At 37.8% G+C, this 20,931-nt stretch overlaps 2 protein-coding genes across 5 annotated transcripts; both read left to right on the top strand.

The window, feature by feature from the left end:
* Positions 1-1,648: 1,648 nt before the first annotated feature.
* On the top strand, positions 1,649-16,073 carry LOC106177327 (fibroblast growth factor receptor 3). Of its 3 annotated transcripts, none has more exons than XM_087017388.1 (14): positions 1,649-2,060; positions 7,334-7,432; positions 8,392-8,757; positions 9,024-9,476; positions 10,110-10,198; positions 10,480-10,581; positions 11,295-11,402; positions 11,663-11,834; positions 12,206-12,313; positions 12,635-12,822; positions 13,326-13,448; positions 14,296-14,407; positions 14,723-14,822; positions 15,241-16,073. In XM_087017388.1, exons 2-14 carry the CDS (start codon positions 7,375-7,377, stop codon positions 15,389-15,391), a joined length of 2,130 nt encoding a protein of 709 aa, XP_086873514.1. In that variant the 5' UTR covers positions 1,649-2,060; positions 7,334-7,374; the 3' UTR covers positions 15,392-16,073. The 3 variants fall into 3 exon arrangements, with proteins under 3 accessions (XP_086873514.1, XP_086873515.1, XP_086873513.1); XM_087017389.1 differs by lacking the exon at positions 1,649-2,060 and adding an exon at positions 2,493-2,652 and having other exon boundaries at positions 9,027-9,476; XM_087017387.1 differs by lacking the exon at positions 1,649-2,060 and adding an exon at positions 2,494-2,652.
* A 306-nt stretch (positions 16,074-16,379) lies between these two features.
* On the top strand, positions 16,380-20,862 carry LOC106175950 (uncharacterized). 2 transcript variants are annotated; one of them, XM_013558149.2, is made up of 5 exons: positions 16,380-16,542; positions 17,185-17,248; positions 17,526-17,580; positions 18,103-18,275; positions 19,786-20,862. In XM_013558149.2, the coding sequence occupies exons 1-5, from the start codon at positions 16,519-16,521 to the stop codon at positions 19,941-19,943; spliced, it is 474 nt and encodes a 157-aa protein (XP_013413603.1). In that variant the 5' UTR covers positions 16,380-16,518; the 3' UTR covers positions 19,944-20,862. The 2 variants fall into 2 exon arrangements, with proteins under 2 accessions (XP_013413603.1, XP_013413604.1); XM_013558150.2 differs by lacking the exon at positions 19,786-20,862 and adding an exon at positions 18,603-19,062.
* The last annotated feature ends 69 nt before the right edge of the window (positions 20,863-20,931 follow it).

Consider the following 20,931-nt stretch of genomic DNA (forward strand, 5'->3'; position numbering starts at 1 on the left):
CACCTTGGTGAACATTTTTGTATTTGATGCCCCGGACATTTTTTTCCAAATATTTAATGACATCCATATCTATTTCTATCCTGTTGAAATGTTTTTTATTGAGGTTGAGGAGGTGATAGGAGACGATAGGTGGTGGCACCAGTGCCAGTGCTTGAGAAGTATCAACATTTGATATGGAATTTCAATAAAAATTTCAACGACCACACTCATACTGTCAATTGTTTTGGAAGACTGATAAACAACCACTCTATGTATTCTTGAACCTGTCACTTAAGAACCCTTCAATTGTAAACCAATTGTCGCATGAAAATACTCATATATAGCTTGGCTTTAAACTGGGATATCTTTATTGACTTTGTAATTTAAAAAGTTAATGGATTGCCAGGCTACGCATACTTGGAGTGGGGAATGTTGCACCAGTCTGAGGGTTTGAAAGGAAAGAAGTCAGATTTATTCTGGCATTCACTGAATAATACGTAACAAAAACAACAACAACAACAATAATAATAGTAACAATGGCAAGGATGAATAAATAAATCAAACGATAGCTAAATAGATAACTGATAAATAAATAAATAAATAAATAAATAAATAAATATCTCAAGAAAAGTGTTCAAGAATAAGATCGCATTCATTTATAAACTGGTACAAACAAATTGACATCACTGTTATCATATTTCTTTAGCTTAATCTAGGATCCTTCAAACTAATTTGAAGAGCGCAAAGTTTGATAAGCTGGTGAGTTAAGGTTAGGTCGGGGGGGGGGGGGGGCGAAGGAACCCTCTTTCGGCCGAAAATGGTCTGTTGCATGAACCAAAATTTGAATTAGATTCAATGACATTTTTCATGTTGGGTCAACATGAAATCTATTTAGAAAAACATATTAAAATTGCTAGCTACAGGTCCGATTATAGTGATAACTTAACAAATCGCTTCAGTTTTTCAAAGTTGTTTCGATCCACCTTAATACAAAATGACGTAAACTGGTTAAAAATAATTTTCTTTTCTTTAAAATATTTAGCACGGATATCGAAAAATGCTGTACATGTAGATGTAGATTTTTTCCTAATTGGACCATGATATATTTATGGAATATACATGTTTGTACTAGAGGCCAAGTAGAGGTGAAATAATTCCATGCAAACATCCCCGGTAGGCAGTGCCAAACTCGTGGAAATATAGCCAGAGACATATCTGTGCATTTACAGTGAAAAATCAATGTGAGCCCTAGTAGAGAGTATCTTAACAACACCTCTTCCCTGTGCCCCCGGGGCCGCCCTGTGATGACCCAGTCTGTAATTTACTTGTCTCAAAACACCCGGGTTGTCACATAAAATAATTGTATCTATATTAGCCAGTCACAATTAACACCTTGTACACATGAAGCCATAGGCTACATATAAGCGGAAGACTTCACCAGTGTTGCATAAATACCCCGCTTCCTCACCCAGCGCGAACGCTTTTCCAAAAATAAAATTAAAAAAAAAAAAACCTGCGGGTCATTCGCTTTTTTCCTTATTCTACCTGGCATTCACTGAAGATCGCGGTAATACCTGTGAAATCATCAGTCTTTGAGCTCCTGTTTAAATTAACACCTCCTTGTTCATATTCACCTTAATTTAAAAAGGGTTTACATTGTAAAGAGAAGCGGAAGGAGGCGCTTTGTCAATTTCCACTCTAAACAATGGCCGAGTCTACGCTTCGTGACCATAAACAATCAGATATGAATATATTAAAGTAAGACGAGCGTTCCTAAGCGGCTGGAATGTGACAAGCTTGTTGTGATGTGAACTGAAGAGTTAAGTTACGAGAACCCTGGATCTGTATGAGGGTATGACCGATCTGATTTTCACCTCTCGAACAATAATAAGACGCTTCTGAATAAAGCGCACAGAAAACAGAATTATTTTTGAAACCGGGTCAAGAAATTTTCAGGTTGTGGAATCAGTCACGGATTTAATGCGCGCTGTTAAAGGAGTTCATTGTTCAATCATACAAAGCGCACAGGTAAACTACTGTAGGGACTGTGGGAGAAAGGAAAGGAACACAAATACATACAGGTAAGTTAGACGATTCTCTCTCTCTCTCTCTCTCTCTCTCTCTCTCTCGCATGGGAATCATGTCAAACAAATAATTTTGAGCTTCGAGTAGCAAGATGTTATTTAAATAACACTGTGGCATCTGATAGAACAGTGGCTGATAGCTCAATAGATTTAAAGTCTCTTCTTGGTGAAACGTAACCTTTATTTCGGTTTGGACATATAGGAAAAAAAAGTAGAATCCACAACACAGAGAAGCTCAATGTCTAACCCGTGTTTTGGAATTTAAGGTGCATGAGCAAGACGTTTTTGTCATCAAATTTTGCATATTCCGTTTATTTGAATAACGCTTAGGCTTCTGATAGACTATTGACTAATAATTTAATAAGTTTAAAGTCTCTATTTGGTACTACAGGTACGCTTTATCTCCTTTACACAAGTTACAGCGATTGAAAATTTCGTAGATAAGGTTTTACAAACACGGAAGTTCAGATACAGGGATACGAGAACAGTGACTATACAGTCACCAGGGTTTAAAGTGTCTTTTCGCCTGGGTGAAACTTTGAACAATTTCCAAAGGTTATTCTGGATTGAAAGTGAGCACTCCACTAAAGTGAGTATTTGGTATATATTCTAGCAAAGTCAAATTGGTATTTTGTTGTTATTGACATCGAATAGAATGACACAATATTTACACAGAAAGAACTTTGCTTTTCATACGCAATGAATTTAAATCATTCTAGCGCAGGCTTAACGTTTGAATGTATTTATTTTATTTGAAACTTCATTTCATTTTGATATAGCCACAGTTGTGGTGAAGGTATGTTGTTTTCAACACTGCAATCATATATGTGTAGCTTTCTGCTTTACCATACACATACATGATGATGTATTTCATTAATTCCACATGAACAAAAAAGGGAATGGATATTCAAAAACTTTGTAGAACTCTTATATAGATATACTAGTAGAATTTAGACGCGATCCAGGAGAATATACTGTATATATTTATATATGAAGTTACATGTATATAAACCAGCTGTCACAGGGTAAACGGTAATGTGCGAGGACACGCTAAGGTGTGAAGACGTATTGTTCGCTGCAGCGTCTATGACTTAATATCTGGGGAGGCGGAACTACTAATTATAGGCAGTGTCGCACAAGTCACACGATAGGTGTGTATTATGCTTGACTGTTGTTTCGCCAGGCGAAAACAATCATACTCTCGTGGCGGGTTTTTTTCCTACCCTCATATGTTTTTCATCGTTTTAGCACTTAAAGTTAAAGAGTGAGATAAAATGATTTTTTTTTTCATAATGAATAAGGCTAAAACACATAAACATCTTATCAAATTAATGGTTTAGTTAGAGTGGACTTCGATGATAAATGGTGACGCATAACGCCTTAGATTGGTCAGGTTTGGCTGGTTACAAAAAGTCCCCGAGATACAGTAGACCTATGGTAGAGAATAATAGGTTCAAAAACTAAAATGAAAATTTCCTGGACAAGTGCGTCTTTATTGTATCGTGAAACAAACACGCACACAAAACACACACACACACACACAACGTATTTTATATTCAGCGCGACTGCAATATTTCAAACCCAGGCTCTTTCTTACTGAAACACGTGCGCGCACGCGCGCACGCATATCGTGATCGTAACGTTACGTCTAGTGAGAGCCCACAGGAGGGTACTTATTGACCAGTCCACCACAATAAATCTCGGTCAGCCCATCCCTGTCCCCGGCTGGGAAGTACATCGTGAAGATAATGAACACATTAATACCGAACTGTCAACATTCTCTCTACAGAGGATTTATACATGTGCGAGTATGTGCATTTGGAGGACTCATATGTACACCCTTGACCAATGTCCACACAGGCTTAGATATATTGCCAACAGGTCTATACTCTTCTGGGGGTCAGCGGAGTGCTATCATTTAAAATTCCTGCTGAACCTTCAGTAGAAAATTTGTCAAAAAATAAGCCATAAATAAGCAAGATAAATAGAAGTGAAAAATGAATATGTGACTAAGATAGAGAGTACCTATGCTGAACGATTTCAGCTGTGTTATTTTTCTTGATAAGAGGACTGATTTTAATGCGAAACCTTCAGTATGGCTAAAAATCTACAGGTTGAATGAATATTGGACTTTTTCCCGACTAAAAGGGGGATTCTAACCCCCTAGCGCACGGGTATACTACTCTAAAAATTCTTGCTCCATCCCACTTCATGAGAAAAAACTCGAATTCATTGGGCAATATATAATACAGGGTACTTGTACACTGCAGTTTAGAGGTAAAAATCAAGGACTGAGCAAACTGCTCTAAATCTCAGATTAGCTCTGAGAATTAAAAATAGTTTTGTAGATACAGGGTTATCAGTATTTTATGCGTCAGTTTTTATAATTCTTTAGCCTGTCGTCTGATCGATAAAAGTTGGAATCACCTAATAAGAGAGCTAATCAACAGGCATACAAGCCGATATAAGGAAGTATTTCACACAAAAAGTAAAGAGCAAGATATGTATGTATGGGTGGATCCATGTAAAGTGCTTACTTTATGGAAGAAGTGTGTGGAGTTGGAAAGAGACTGTGTTGAAACACAGATCAATGTTAAAATTATTAATCCAGATATCTTTATCTCTCTGCATGAGGCTCAAAACTACATCATATACCCTCGTACGTGTATGGGATAACCTCGTATCAGTGTCTTACACCCCATTTCCATAGATTAGATCGACCTACTTTAGATCGACCTAACCCCCTGGATGTTCACGCTAAATAGCTGTCAGCCGAGCGAACACGAAAGTTAATTATTCCCTTACAGCTTGTAGTAGGCGGGGCGGACATTTAAGCCGGATTATTTGACAGTAATCTGGTGAGACTCCCCACGAGGATAGATCGATCTAAAATCTATGGGGATGCGCCCTTAGACCCCATTTCCAGAGATTAGATCGATCTACTTTAGATCGACCTAACTCCCTGGAGGTTCACGCTAAATAGCTGCCAGCCGGGCGGACACGAAAGTTAATTACCCCCTTACAGCTTGTAGTAGGCGGGACGGACATTTAACCCGGATTATCTGACAGTAATCTAGTGAGACTCCCCATGGGGATAGATCGATCTAAATGTCTGGGAATACGCCCTTACTTTGAGAAATACCCACTGGTTAGAATGTTGATATCACTTTTGCTTCATGTCCGTGTTGTTTACATAGGTTCGAAATGTTTGGGTTGTCTTAGCTTATCAGTTCACCACCGACCCTTAATAAACGAGAGAAAACGGAGGACCGCGATGGCAGGTTTAATAATTAGATTTCAACAAATATTGAAAATTGGCACACATATCTTAAAGTATTTGGTCCCGTGTTTTGCCTAATTATCATTGATTCTATTTCATAAACATGAATTAGGGACGATGACAAATGTGTAAAATAAGGGCATATATAGTGGGACACTGGGGCATATTTATGCTTTTGACCTTCATTTCTCTCTGTGCTGTACGGCTGATCCAGGGACGCAAACATGCATAAGCACGCACAGACACACATGGACGTGTGCACACGTGCACACAACATAACATGAGCATACACACATATACACACATATGCACACACACACACACACACACACACACAGACAAGCACACCAGAAAGGCACACTTTCTCATACGCGTACATGTTTACCCAGACGCAGCAAACCCCAAATAGTAGAAGACAAAGGGTCATGAGGGTAATGATCGGGGGGGGGGGGGGGGGGGGGGCGGGGGGGGGGGATTGTAGACCTAAAGCTTCTCTCCCACACTTTCAAAAACAATAGTTCCATATCTTAGAATACAGGCAGTATTTATTAAGGCATTTGTGCCCTCTTCCCACGAGTGTCACACAAGTCCACAGATATGTTGATGACACAGAGATAATTCATAAGACCAATTTAGTGTCCATTCCATCAGGGTGCAGTCCTGTACATGCTCAGTCACTCCGCCGCATAATGGCCCTTTGTCATGTACTTATATTGAGCGCTTTGTTTTAGCATGGTCAGTCTGGCTGGCCAACCGAGACTGACCGCTGTGGGATACCAATGCCAGTGACCAATGTGGGTGACCAATGTTAGTGACTGGGTTATGACATTGCATTGCAGAGGCAGACCCACAACATTCAGAGTGGAAGTCATTCTCTCTCCCCCCCCCCACCTCCCCCCTCCGTTAAAGAAATGTTTGGTAAACACAAATATGATGCAGTTTGGGACATATAGAAACGAATACAAATGTTTTACGGTGGATCTCGGATCTTTTCTCTTTCACCCTTCAGTTAGGGGTGGGGGATTCAATCGGCTATGCCATATTGGGAAAAGAGGGCGGATCTCCAAACTTTATCCGTTAGGCCCTAGCTTTGACTGGAGTGGGACTATCCGCTCTGTCTGCTGCTGTGAGGGCATATGCACAGGATGAGGACAACCAGTTCAGAGATATTTTCTGACAGTCTTCCAAATTATATTTGTTGATCCATCCTCCATTTTGACCGTCTTCAGACAGAAAAAATTAAATTCCCATTAATACAAACTTAAAAATCTGACCATCTTTCGGAAGACCTAGAAGGCCTCTATCTGCCCCTGCAGTTACATTTAATCGTGAATTTATTGAATTATTGAACTGAGTATCAGTAGACTGTGCTAGAAAAGATGCGTACTGGTACATATTGACTTTTTTACGATCGCTATGACGAAATGTAATTCAAACTCTGAGACAGCCAAGGATCCACTAACTGTTGTACCTGTAGTCTCTGTTCAATCGCACTAATAACACACGCACCTAGAAAAACGCTCAGAGAGCACATGAATTCACCAAGGTAGCCCTAATCTCTTTATTAACTAATTATGGGATCGTCACAAAAATCTAATTACATAGCCGCTTTTTTACATGAACTGAATTTAACAAAAATCAAAATTGCATCAGGCTGTTAACTTTAAAAAGATCAAATGGAAAAACATGACCTCCTTCATGGAGGAAATAACCCAAGAGAGGGAGACCTTCATTTTAACTATTTGCTTAACAAAGTGAAAGGAATCTTAAGTGATGGCCCTCAATCGACGATTATGCACACGCGGAAAGAAGTTTTGTAATTCATTGTTTGCCCCTTTCTTGATATTTTAATGCGAATATGTGATATGTTTATGATTTGTTTTCCTAATTCGCAATAGCGTTTGAATGCGGAAGGAAGAACGTACCCCACGGCTCTGCTGTGATGTAGTTATTTGACATAGTGGGTAATCTTGTATCATCTATCCAACAGGTACGTTGTATTGTTGAAAGAGCTGATGATTGACAGCCCCCATGGCACTTAGACCTTTGACTGCAATCTTCGCGTCTGCCCTGCTGTTGGGAATATCAGGTAAGTAGAAAGTGAAAGAGGAAATTTATATGTGTGTGTGTGTGTGTAAGTGTGTGTGTGTGTAAGTGTGTGTGAGTGTGTGTGTGTGTGTGTGAGAGAGAGAGAGAGAGAGAGAGAGAGAGAGATTGATTGATTGATTGACAAATAATGAAAAAAAAGGTGTTGAATATTCAGGAAAAAATGACTGACTGTGAAATATGTATGTAACATATATGGTATTTACAAGTTACAAATTCTTTAAAAATAAGTTTTAAACATTCACCAGACCTCCTTAACATGGTAGGTGCCACACCTATCTAATTAATGTAATTTCATATATTTTGCAAAATCTTTATCCACCCTACTATTACCATCAGATTGGACATAAACATAGTATTTTTAAGTGTTGTTTTGATAGCCCTACGTGTAAATCGTTAGTCTACGACCTAAACATGTACATTCCCCTGCTTATAGGAAAAAGACATTAAATAAACTGAATGATTACTGATAAAGCACACGTAAAAAAAAAAAAAACTTACATTGCTTTTTATTTGGTAAATTATTTCAATTTTCTGTTGTACCGATGGCAGTAAGTGCGGGTCGTTTATGGGCGAAATATACACACTGATTAAAAAAAGTAAAGCAAAATCAGTGTTTTAAATTGAAGCTGGGAAAGAACTCGGCGGCTCAATTATCATTTTATATTAATCAATATATTGATGGATCACCACTAAAATCTTGTGGGTTCTAAAGTAACATTTTTCTTATCTACACTTAACATTTTATCAAAAATCTGTAGATAACTATTCAGTGAGTTAACTACAGACCAACATAACCTTGGTGGAAGTAAAATTCACTCTTTGTGCAAATTTTTGGGCGAGTGTCCCTGTGAGTGTTAGTTATAGATTCAATATCGTGAATGCAATGAAAATAACAAATCTCAATGGTATCAATCACCAAGTCATTTTCTCACTTTTCAGAGCGGAGCCTTGCCTTACAGATAGACGTTATCCCGGATATCGAGGTCAATCAAGGGGACACCTTTACACTGTGGTGCAATGTGACAGGTGCGCCGCCTCTGTCTCTTGGTTACTTCCTCACGTATACCAAGAACGATGTAGAATGGTGTATAATATATACATATAGCGGGTCATTTCTACAATTTGACGGAGAGTGTATAGCTCGTTATCCTGCGTTTAGATTTCGAGTGGTACCTACAGGCTCCACGAACTTTGAGTTCTCCATGCCGGGAGCGGCTCTGACTGATGCCGGGGACTACAGGTGTAAATTTGCCCCCCGCAACGAAGCTCAAAGCACCTCAGAGATTATAAGAGTAACAGTACGAGGTAATGTCTTGTCAAAATTAATCTTTGACTTTGTCTCCTCTGTTTTGATGCATCAGTTGTCCTGCATGTTATTTTTAAAATCTTTTTGGTGTTTTTGCTATTTAAGACTGAGTCAGGGCATTGGCAAATCACATTTAACCTGAATTGTTGGCTGAATAGGCCATGATTTTTAAATTAAAATTGTATCTATATCTGTGCATTCTACACTGTTACACAAAACCCGTTTTCCCCTAAAAAGACATCTGCTTAAACCAAAACCATTTCAGAAGAAACGACTACAGAGAATCCTACCACTGTTCAACCGACAACTGCAGCTCCACCTACAACATTGTCTCCCACTACAGTGGCGCCGACTACAACAGTTCAGACGACAACACAAGCGCTACTGACTACAACAGTGTCGCCACCTACGACCACGACAACACCGATACCAAGCACGACGACAGAGCCACCAACAACCACTCAGTCAACTACTGTCTCAACTACGACAATTCCGCCCACAACTAAACCTAGTACAGAAAGCACCACAACTACCCAACCAACCACCCAATCATGGACGTCATACAACACAAACGGGACAGGGGACATAATGACCAGTCGTCCCCACATTGCCATCTCCACTACAGTTGCCCAAGAGGATGTGACCACGACGGTTGACCCACATGAAGGACACGATCACTCGAACTGGACAGGTACTGTGAGGGCCGTTCACACTGTAGGTAAGTTGTGGAATCTGGGAGGAGAAAACTGAGTTTCTCTAAGACTCCATTCACATAGACACCATCGGACTACGTTGGTTGTTCCAATTCTTCAGGAACTCTCGCTGAGTGCAATCAGCTTAAGTTAATGACACGCCTCCTCTTGTTTTCAACGTACGCGTATAATCACTAGTTTTTATGTATTCCATTCAACGCCAGTTGACCATTCAGTGCCGCTGGTTGCACTCAGCGAGAGTCCCAGCAGAGTTGACGAGATCTGCGTTGCCCGATGATGTCTATGGGATACGTGTGTAAGTTTTTTTATAAGACATTGCTTGAATGAAATTGTAATTGCTTGAATAAAATTGTTAGTTGGTAAATTAAAAAAGTACAGGTGTTCTTTGGTGCCATTGTTTTATAAATTCTGTGTATTATATATATTATATTATACATTACATTATACATTACATATGTAGGCCTATTTCTTGTGAACGAAATCTCTATTAATCACCACGTAGAAAACATATTCATTGTTATTTAATATTCATTCGTTAAATTACACTCAGTTACATTAAATTTAAGTTTTACTTTGAAAAGTCTGTGGGTGTTAATTTTGAAATGAAAATAAAGATTTCCTTGACTATACTTACCCAGAAACCACGGGGGCTATAGTGGGTGGTGCTGTCGGAGGTATTGTGCTGATTTCCATTGTGATCATAGGCGCCGGAATCTGCTTCTATCGGGTGATTTACTTAATGTTATTATTTCTAAAGTTAATACGACTTAGTTATTGCTAAAAAATAAAAGTGGTTCATTGTGTTCATATACATGTCAGAATAATGTTAATCTATTTTTTTTTTTGCTCAATGTCAAAGTTCTTGTCGTCCAGTCACAAGATCATTTCTATTTTGCAACTGGAGTTTACGCTTATTTGTTAATTTCGATTAATCTGTCCGTTAAAAGAAAAGTAATACGTGTTCTTTATTTTTTTTTTTAGTTATTTGTTTGCATTTCACACTTCCAGAGAAAGATAAACAAATTAAAGAGACGCACCACTGCTTCCAGCAGACGCAATTTAACTGACTGCAATGGGGGATACGAAGTTCCTGTTTCTAACGAAGAAATGGCGAGTTTATAAATTTTTTATAAAATAATTGCGATCAGAATTAAGCACAAAGATTTAATGCGCTCGTGATAAGTGATGCATGTTCATATAAAATATTTAACACTATAACTTAATTAGATAGAGTTTGGATGTACTACATATATGCGCTTTAAAATACCTGCAAAGTTATGTCTCTTTCAAAATGAGGAAAAAATCCTCAAAAGTACCTGATGTCAACTATACTTCCAAAATATCAGGAAGACTATGGTGCATTTAGAACTGAATCGTTTAACCAGTCAAGGTATAGAGACATCGAATCCAAGTGCATCTTATGCTTCGTTCACATGCAATGTCTATTTTCTAAATTCTATTTTCTATTTTCGGTATGTCTTATGATCACGGTCTGTGCACTGAATATCCCGCGGCGTAATTACTGGCAGCGCGAGCCAGTTACTATAAGTTACTATAAGTAACTGGCTCGCGCTGCCAGTAATTACGCCGCGGGACATTAAGGGCACAGAGCGTGATCATAAGACATACCGCGAATAGAAAATAGAATTTAGAAAATAGACATTGCATGTGAACGAAGCCTAAGAGTCCTATGTTACTGCTTCAGGACACGCTTTTCTTCTTCATATGTCGACAACAACGGTATGTTCTCTTTATGTGTCCTAAAGATGAATTAAAACATGGTGGCAGTCATTAATTTGGTATTGTATACTGTATACTTGCAGGCACTAGGTTACAGCTCTCTGCCCAGGCCGGAGAACCGCGCCCTTAAGAACGTGTACGCTACTATAGGAGACGAGGAGGGCTACGAGGTTCCCATTTCAGCTATAGAGGTAACTATATTGATTTCAAGAGGTGTCCTCTAGATACATTTCACTATTCACGTCTTTCTATCTTTTTGACGGAAATACGCTCTCTTGCTGAACTTTAATTCATTTCATGTTCACATTTTTAATGGATTTTTTTTAGTATTTTCGATCTATATGTACATGTATTTAAGTCATGGGTCTGTTCATGAAAATGCATCATGTCAGGTAAGCATAGTATGGTGTATTGTGAACTATTAATCATAATTCTTCTTTATTTTAACCAGCAACCAACTTATGCCAAGATGCAGCCTCGTTCTAAAGAGTTTACAATGGCCGACTTGAAGCTGGTGTCAGAGCTTGGTCATGGACATTTCGGCACAGTGTATACAGCAGTGATTAAGACGCAAACCAGCTCCCTCCCTGAAGGAACGCAGGTGGCCGTCAAAATGCTGAAAGGTGTGTGAGGAACGATGTATTATATTCAACACAATAGCAAATCGAGATTGTCAGATGATTTCTACAGCGTTGCATCACTTAACACGGCCAGTTATGTAAAAAGCTTGTTTACGAGTAGCAAATAACTATCTACTGACTTAGCGAAATAGGCATGCGTTGAAATAAAACAAATACTCCTGGGGCGAGGCAAAAGTTTTGGAAAATCCCAGAAAAAAGTAACTTTCGCCTCACCAACTCTTCAGCACGCTATTGCAAGTAAAAGGTGACTTACCCTCGAATTGTCATAGGTCACGTTATTTTAAGGAGGTGCCTTTATAAAGGGGTGGATAATGAAATTCAACATATTTTTAAAGATTTTTTTTGTATTATAGGCGATGCATCTGACACGGATCGCAAGAATTTCCTGAAAGAAATCGACATAATGGATTCTATGCCTAGCCATGAGAACGTGGTGCAGCTGTACGGGTATTCCTCAGCAGGTAGGACATCTGCATTACCTTTTAGCAGAATTTGAAACACGGATTTCACAATCAAATTAAAAAAATATTCCGATGAAAATGCATCTGTGTAGTTTGTTGATAATGTTTTATGATTAGGCTTTCCGCTTCCCACACTAACCGAAAGCTTTGTGGGGTATAGCTATAATCTAGTGTAAAAAGTGGAAAAGTCAAGGCTAATAACATTAAAATTTCTTTATATCAAGAAATTTATTCATGAGGTTTTCTGTCTAATTTTTAATTTTCTCTGTACTATCGCTGTTTGTAGGTATATAGAAAATATATATTCGAATGTTTTTGCAGATTGTCTGTCGGCTTTCCTGGTGTTGGAGTATCTTTCTCGTGGCAATCTGAACACATATCTCCGCAGCAGTCGAGGTTTGGATGCCTTTGGTAATATTGGGGACGCTACGAATATTCTGTCTCTGGAAGACTTACTTCACTGTGCTCTTGACGTGGCCAGGGGGATGGATCACGTCTGCAAATATGGGGTACTTATAATAATAATAATAAAAATAATAACAATAATAATAATAATGAATATTCAGCCAATCAAATGCACGTAAAATATATTCATGAATATAAAATGGGATAAAATATTTTGAAATGTCATGTTGAAAAAGAGAAATGATGGCTAAAAAAACTTCACACTCCCGCCATTTCTGAAACTGTATATACTTTTGAAGAGCAAGGTAATTTTGGAATGTGATTATCGCAGAAATCGTATAACATGAACTAGATGCATTCCTGGGTGGGTGTGTGATAGAGATTCAGTCTTCTCTACCACAACAAGCAAAACACAATAGGTAAAAAAAAAGGTGTGTATGACGTGCACAATTCTTTTTTTTTTTACAGCACTTGCAAATGCCACAATTAAAACTGCAAGCTTACGTTTTAACGCCTAACTTTAAAAAGAATATTTACATAAATTTCTCAAATATATATGAATTTAGTGATGACGTAATAAATTAAAATTTACACATTCTTTTATCAGTACCTCCACAGAGATCTAGCGGCAAGGAACATATTAGTTAGCGACAAACGTGTCTGCAAAGTTTCGGACTTTGGACTTTCTCGGGACGTCATAGATTGCCGCGCTTACTTGAGCTGCTCTAAGGTAAGGCTAGCAATATTATCACATCCATGGCCTTGTTCACAAATACATACCAGACATATAGCCCGAAGATTTGGTATTAATAGAGACCAAAATTAAAGTCTACTATAAACCAAGGTAAATAAATAGTAGGCCTAGTCCAATAAAATGAAATATTGCGTCTGTTTTTAACAAGAAGGGCGTGGCTAATGCGTAAAAACTAAGACAAATACTTACTTCATTTGAGTGGACTACTACAATAAATATATCTTCAACTGAAGAAATTCATATTTTTGGTCCTGGCGTTTACCCATTAATGGTGCTAAGGTTTTTGTGTAGTACTTAACCTGAAATTGACTGATAGCTTACACTGGAAAACTGCACCCCATACCCTCTGATATCACAAGGATGTACAGTAAACAGAATAGAAAAGAAGACAACAATTTTGTAATAGACTACTAGCAACCCCGGTGGTCAGAGAGTGCACTTCAGATAATCTTCATATAAAACCTTAACCTCCTTTATGTTATCTGGCCGTAAGGTCATATATATTAGATTGTTTAATATGTTGTATAGACATGTACTGGTACTTACGGATTTCCTTTGGAGATAGTCATAATAAATCCAAAGAAATAAGTTCTGTTATTAATTCTCTAATAAATTCTCTAAAAGCTATAAATTCGACCTTCTTTACACGGACAAGAGAAACAACAAGTTAAAAATGATAATTCCTGGATAAAAAAATAACATTGAACTCCTGTAGATGTAGGACTACAGATTCCTGTAGACGGTCTTTTAGACTGTCTGGAAATAGTCCAGTTCTGTCGGCTTGTAAACATAACATATATCAACCATGTATCCCATCTTTCAGGGCCCGCTTCCCTTGCCATGGATGGCTCCGGAGTCCATATCAGAAAGCATCTATACCAGCCAAAGTGATGTCTGGGCATTTGGGATAGTACTGTGGGAGATAATGACACTAGGTACGGTCTTATTGTTTATACATGTATTTACCCAAAGTCGCCACTTACAGAGGAGCACCATAGGTTAGATTTTAAATATATTTTTATTGTACAAGCGTGTTTTTCGTTGCGTAAGTTTGATAAGAAACACAGGCATCTCTTAGTTTATTTCAAACTGGATGCGATCTATTTCACTTCAAATCGTGTGTTGTGTCTAGTGGTGTCGAACATTCAAAGGGGGACTAAACTGATAAAAAAAAGGAAATGCGACACTCAAGCATTGAGACATTTTATCTATGGACGAATCATATTATCTAGTTTCCAAATATGTCTCAGGTGCCACGCCGTACCCAGGTATAGCCTCGTTTGAGGACTTACAGAAGAGAATTAAACGAGGCTACAGGATGGAGAAGCCCGAGGAGTGCCCCACAGAAATGTACGGGTCTCGTTTTATTTTTCATTTCTGAAATATATGTTCGAAAAGAGTAAATAGTTAGAGTATGAATAATTATTAGTGAAAGAGGGTTGAGGATCTGGCAACGGCATTAGAGTAGCAAGTTTGACACGTTTCACTGACTTAAAAGTTTTGTTTCAGTTGATACTTAAAAATGATATTACTTTTATAAATACCTGTGCCATATAACGTATGAATGATTTATATTTTTTTATAAATCGTTGACCTATTATGTGTAAGGTGTGATTTGCCACCGTCATCTGTTATTTAAGACATATCCGTGATCAGCTACCGTAACTCTTGCTTCGTGTATCCCCCATCCCCACCCTCCCCCCGAAAAGAAGAAAGAAAAAGTTTTGATCCACCAGTGATGTTTCATTCATTATCATCTACCTTCCAGGTATAACATCATGCTGCACTGTTGGCAGGCAGAGCCACGAAGCCGCCCCTCCTTCAACCAACTTGTACAGACCCTAGAGCTTCTCAGCAAGGACGAGAAGTTTGCGTCGCTAAACGATGAATATGTTAGGCTGAGGACTACAACGTGCTGAGACTTGTTTGACCTATATTTCTGCATGCCAGTGACATATTGGTAGATCATTAATTCATCGGACAAAGTTTGATTCTGAAATTAATGGCGCCATATGGAAAAAATGACGTCAGTTTTATTTAAAGTGACTGTCGTCATAAGGACTGCCGTCATACGGTAAACAATGGAATTGTGGGATATCGATGCTATGGTTCGTTCGCCGTGCACACTGTGCACTGTGGACCCCATGGCTTTGACATATGCGCAGTTATCAGCAGCTGGCAAGACGTATACGATATTACACAAGAAAAGTTGTTTCGGGGATTTTCTATGACGTCCTTTGTGTTTTTTTCCAATTGTATAACAGTTTTCGGATGCCGAAGTGAATTGTTACATGTTAGATTGGTTGAACCTTGTATTAATCCCATCAAGTCGAAACACATATATTTGATCAATAAAACCGTATAGGATGAAAAGTAAAATAATTTTCATACGTCACCTAAGGCAAACACATTCTTTTTAATCATGTTGTATATATTCTTACTCATATAAATTCCTTCACCAATAAAAATATTGACTGAAATAGGCCTATTCATATTCATATTCATTTACCACAATTAGAATAAGTTATAAATAAAAATTTAGAATAATGGTTAGTCACTTTGTCATATTTTCGTGTTTCAAATAAATTTATATTTCATGCGTCGTTTATGTTTGTGTCATTGTGACTTAATAAATTTCTGTTGATATTTCGAAAGATGAAAATATTGTTATTAATCAGCTTAAGCGGCCGAAAAATCCCATTCTATTTTAAATAGAATGGGAATTTTATATATGCAGAGCTATTTATTTCATATAAAAAAGGCGTTGCGCAGAACACAGAAAAGCAGGTTGTCAGACGATTACGTTGTAAACAACAGCAGGCGTGTAAATCTTTTAATCTGATGAACTTGGTGAGAGTCCCCGAGAAGTTTCTTCGAACTACCTGATACGACAGTTTCATTGTCAACGCACCCAAGTTATCATTTAAAAGCGTTACTCATACCGTGCCATCCTGTGCCTTCCCTCCACGGGTCACGCTGGTTTTAAAGACTAGAAGGTTCAGTAGGTTTCCAGTAAAAGATTGCCTGAAGTGAAGACAAAGTGAAGATGAGGACGACCACAGAACGGAGAGTAAGTAAAGACATGTTTACTGAATGTGGTCTCGTTGTCATGCGCGTATTACGGTTGTTAAGAAAGCTCTAGACAGAAGGGCTATACAATGTCAATACTTCTTAGACCCCATTTCCACAGATATTTGATCGATCTATCCCCCTTGGGAGTCTCACTAGATTACTGTCAGCTTAGCCGGCTTAAATGTCTGTCCCGCCTACTAAAAGTTTTAAGGGGGTAATTAACTTCCGTGCGCGGTCGGCTGACAGCAATTTAGCGTGAACCCTTAGGGAGTTAGGTCGATCTACTTGGATCGACCTAAATCTCTGGGAAGGCGCTCTAATATCAATCGTCATGAAAGTAGGCCACATTATAAGTACTGTCAATAATTAACAAGCAATTGAATAGGAAAATAAAGTTCGTTGTAAATAGTGACTTATGGACACCACACCACAGTTATACGGCTATCTTTCAATAAAACAACCTATAACTATTTAAAAAAAAAAACAATAAAAAAAAGCTGCCTGCATTTTCATGAGCAAATGTTAGAGAATGCATGCAATTGGGAACAAGGGAAAATAGAAGTCTCCGTAAACAAGGTGCAAAATTATTGATTATCTATATGTTATTGATTATCTATATGTGACCTTGCACATTTTTCAGTTGACGAAAGAAGACTGTATGATAATTGCTCTGTTTATACTCATTTTAGTTTCTGCAACAACAGGTATGTAAATTATTTTAACAAAGCGAGAGACTGACGATTTTTGTAAAAAAAAATATACATATAAAGAGTCTTATTTAAAAATCGCAATAAAAAGCAAGTGTCGATTTTTGTATCGACTATTTGACATAAGCGACTAATACATCGCTATCACAAATATGCAGTTCAGTATATTTTTCTTTAAAAGATAATAATATATTAATAGCTTCAAGTCAAACTGTTCGAATCATTTATTTATCGTATAACGGTGTTTAGTTCTCCGAATGGAATTTCGTTGTAGTGACATCCGAAGAAGGGACTTGTCCTTCTGGGACAGGTTGGGATAGAAACCAAGGGTAATTATATTCTGTATGATAAAAACGAGTATATTTGATTCCGTGTTATCAAACAATCGATATGTTGTGCTCTTACTAGTCGTGTGAACGCTTGGAACATCTTTATCTTGCAGGGTAAAAGATGTACACATACTCAAGATGTACACATACTCAAGTACACACAACAGCAAGTTAAAATATTCAAAAGTTTTATTTGTTATGGATTAAATTGGAATATAGCTATATCCATTTGATCATTTGCTGTTTTATAACGGCTAAGGAATTATCAATTAGTTAGTTCTAATTAGTCCAGATTGCTTAAATTATTTGTAGGCTGTTCATTTATCTGTCATTTATTACATACATGTAGTTAAATGGTGGATTACAGGTTCATTGCCGAACAATTTCAGTTACATGAACCATGTTGACTTAGTTAACTTGATTTCATTTTTGCATGTAGGCCTTCTTAATATTAATCAGACTAATAGCTATTATCTATCAAACTAAATTTTCACTATAATCACTATTGCTACAATCATTTAGGAGGTGCCTTCCGTGTGCCTGTTGTATACGAACATATTTCATTGGAATAAACGAAAATGAAACAAGAATTGCCCCTGAAAACGCCGACTGTGTGTCTCAGGCGACGGATGGCGACAAAAAATGTTTGTATGACCCTGGAGCCTTGGCCACTGAGTGCCCCGTACAAGCCACAGGTCAGTATCTTATTACTACAACTTAACGCTAAATACTTGGATAAATGTTTCTTAATGCGTTTGGAATTAATAAACTGCTCATGAAAATCATGAACTCAATATGCTTCATAGAAAAATCAGACAAATTTGCAGAGAAAATACATGATGAAAAGACGAAAAAAAGCACACATTTTCTAAATTAACATTGTGAGTGGTAAAAGGACATGGTCATTAACGAATCTAATGTATCCTATTGAACAGATATTTAAATCTTTTGTCGCACCCCTTCTACATACGATTCACATCCATTATGATTTAATCTACAATATGTACACTCTCCTATTTCAGGATAGCTGGTTCTGATAAGTATGGTGTTCAGTTGCCACATTAACCAAACCATGCCTATATATGTTGTGTTTTACTGGCATGTATGTTGACTTGTTAACGGGTCAATTTTCTTGCTGGTTACTAATGTATAATTCCCATTTGCTTGTTACACATGTACCATAGGCTGTTGTTACTACCTGCATCCTTTCCTCATGACACTTCGCTCAACTCTTTGATATAACATCGTTTCAAAAGTTCAAACTTAGTCATATTTGATACTGTTACATTCCATAACTGTCACTAGTTGAAAAGATGTGTGTAGGACGTCCTCTCGGCAAAATTTATGCCAGAGTGACCGGAATAATAGTCCTAAGAATTATGGTCCTAGGAATGGAGGTCATGGGTCCCATATGATTAGTACGGGTTAGAGTTAGTCGTAGTATTGGGGTTAGTATATGGGACGAATGACGTCTTCTGTGCCGGTGTGACAGGAACGCCGCTTAGAACTGGGGAAGGACACCGGTCTAAGCGGCGTTCCTGTCACACCGGCACAGAAGACGATTCCTACTTGTTTTAGACCTTGTGTTCATAGAAACGCAGGTCAAATTTTGAATTGCTTTTGTCTTAAGATATTGAGAGTAGAAACAACCATTTGTTATTTTATGCTTATAGTGAAGCTATACAATGCATGTGTCTACTAGTATGTACATGTATATATTAGATCCTTTAGATCCTACATCCAGTTAGCCACAAATTAATATTGCATTTTAGGTATAAGTCAGTGTCATTAATTTTTAATTTGCATGTGTGCATCTTGTCGCCCTTTACCTGAAAGTGAGCGAGATGTTGCGAGTAAATGATCAGTATACATGGTGTCAGATTTATAGCATACTACTTGTACTGCCAGGGCATAACAAATGCTCTCATGCAGATCTTTTTGACCTGCAATCTTTTGCGATATTGGTCAATGACAAACACTAGGTTTGTGGGAAAAAAAATAATAATCAGCCAGACAAGATTTCAGCAATGATACTACAGTAGATAAATACAATCAAGACGATGCATTGGGTCCATACAAACACACGATGCTTAACGACAAACCTTTGGTGTCATAAATACACACCCTATATACTGTATTGAGAGGCCCTCACACATGATCAGTAGAAGAACCATCAAGCAAACTTGTTATTGGTTATTGTTTCAGATACACCAATGACTCAGACCCAGCCTACAGGTACCCAAGTGACCATGACCTCTGAACCCGGAAGTAAGTCTCCTGTGAATTCTGGGAACAAAGTGGTGCAGTCCGTGATAGCAGCGATTTTAGCTGTTACGATGTCAATGGCAATGAAGCTATTCTAGAAAAGAGAAGAAAGGAAATTGCAGCTGCTGATTATTTAGGGAATAGTCTATGCAATTCCCTTTCTTGAAAACCACTTAACTCTACCAAAAATTAAAATACAGGCCTCTAAATTAAGAATCAATCATGTTTGGAACAAACACCTTCGGGCGCGAGCCATAGGTTAAGATAAATATTAGTCTGAAATTTATGTCATCATTTTAACCGTGACCCAAACATGGGCACCTCCTAATTTGAAGTCCACTTTGCTTTTTTAAGTATAATGCCGGTGATTTTACCACCTATAAACACAATTGCATGTACTGGTAGCTGATCTGTTCAGACGATTTTTAAAGAAATACAGGGTAAGTAGATTGTAAATTGAAACTGGATGGAAGCGTTGGAGCTTTCTCTAGAATCATATTAATTCTCTTTTATGGGTGATTTTTACGCTGTTTATATATGTGTGTTTCCTGACTACATGTAAATTTACAAAAATCGTTATATAATCACTTTATAAATGTATGCAATAGGTCAGTATTCATTTTGATATTTGTGCCCGATTCAAAAGGCCAGTAATTCATCTGTTCCAAAATATGCTCCAACAGATGAATTTTTGGTATTCAGTGGGCTTTCAGCACCCAGAATTCTTAATGGTGTATATAGTGTGCGTTTTAATTGGCCAGTAATTGCCAGTGGAAAGTACAATTGGTAGTAACTGACTGTTCTCAATTCCACGTTTGTTACAATTATGCCAATAACAAGTGCTTGCAAAAAGTTTTTCTCATATATTGTATATTTGAGTGAGTTATTTTAAATCGACATCTAATTCACATATTGTTGCGATGTGAACAGGTCTTGTGCTAATTTTTCTGTGCAATATTGTGCTTATTTTGTGTATATTGTGAATACAGTGACTTGATTAAAGCTGTTAAAATGGCATCTACGCTGTTGTGATGTATACATAAAGTATAGCAGTCGATTGCTCAAACAGACCGTACGTGTTACTGA

The sequence above is a fragment of the Lingula anatina genome, chromosome 7 (genome assembly GCF_051362555.1).
Source record: "Lingula anatina isolate TDL-2025a chromosome 7, LinAna3.0, whole genome shotgun sequence".
NCBI lineage: Eukaryota > Metazoa > Brachiopoda > Lingulata > Lingulida > Lingulidae > Lingula > Lingula anatina.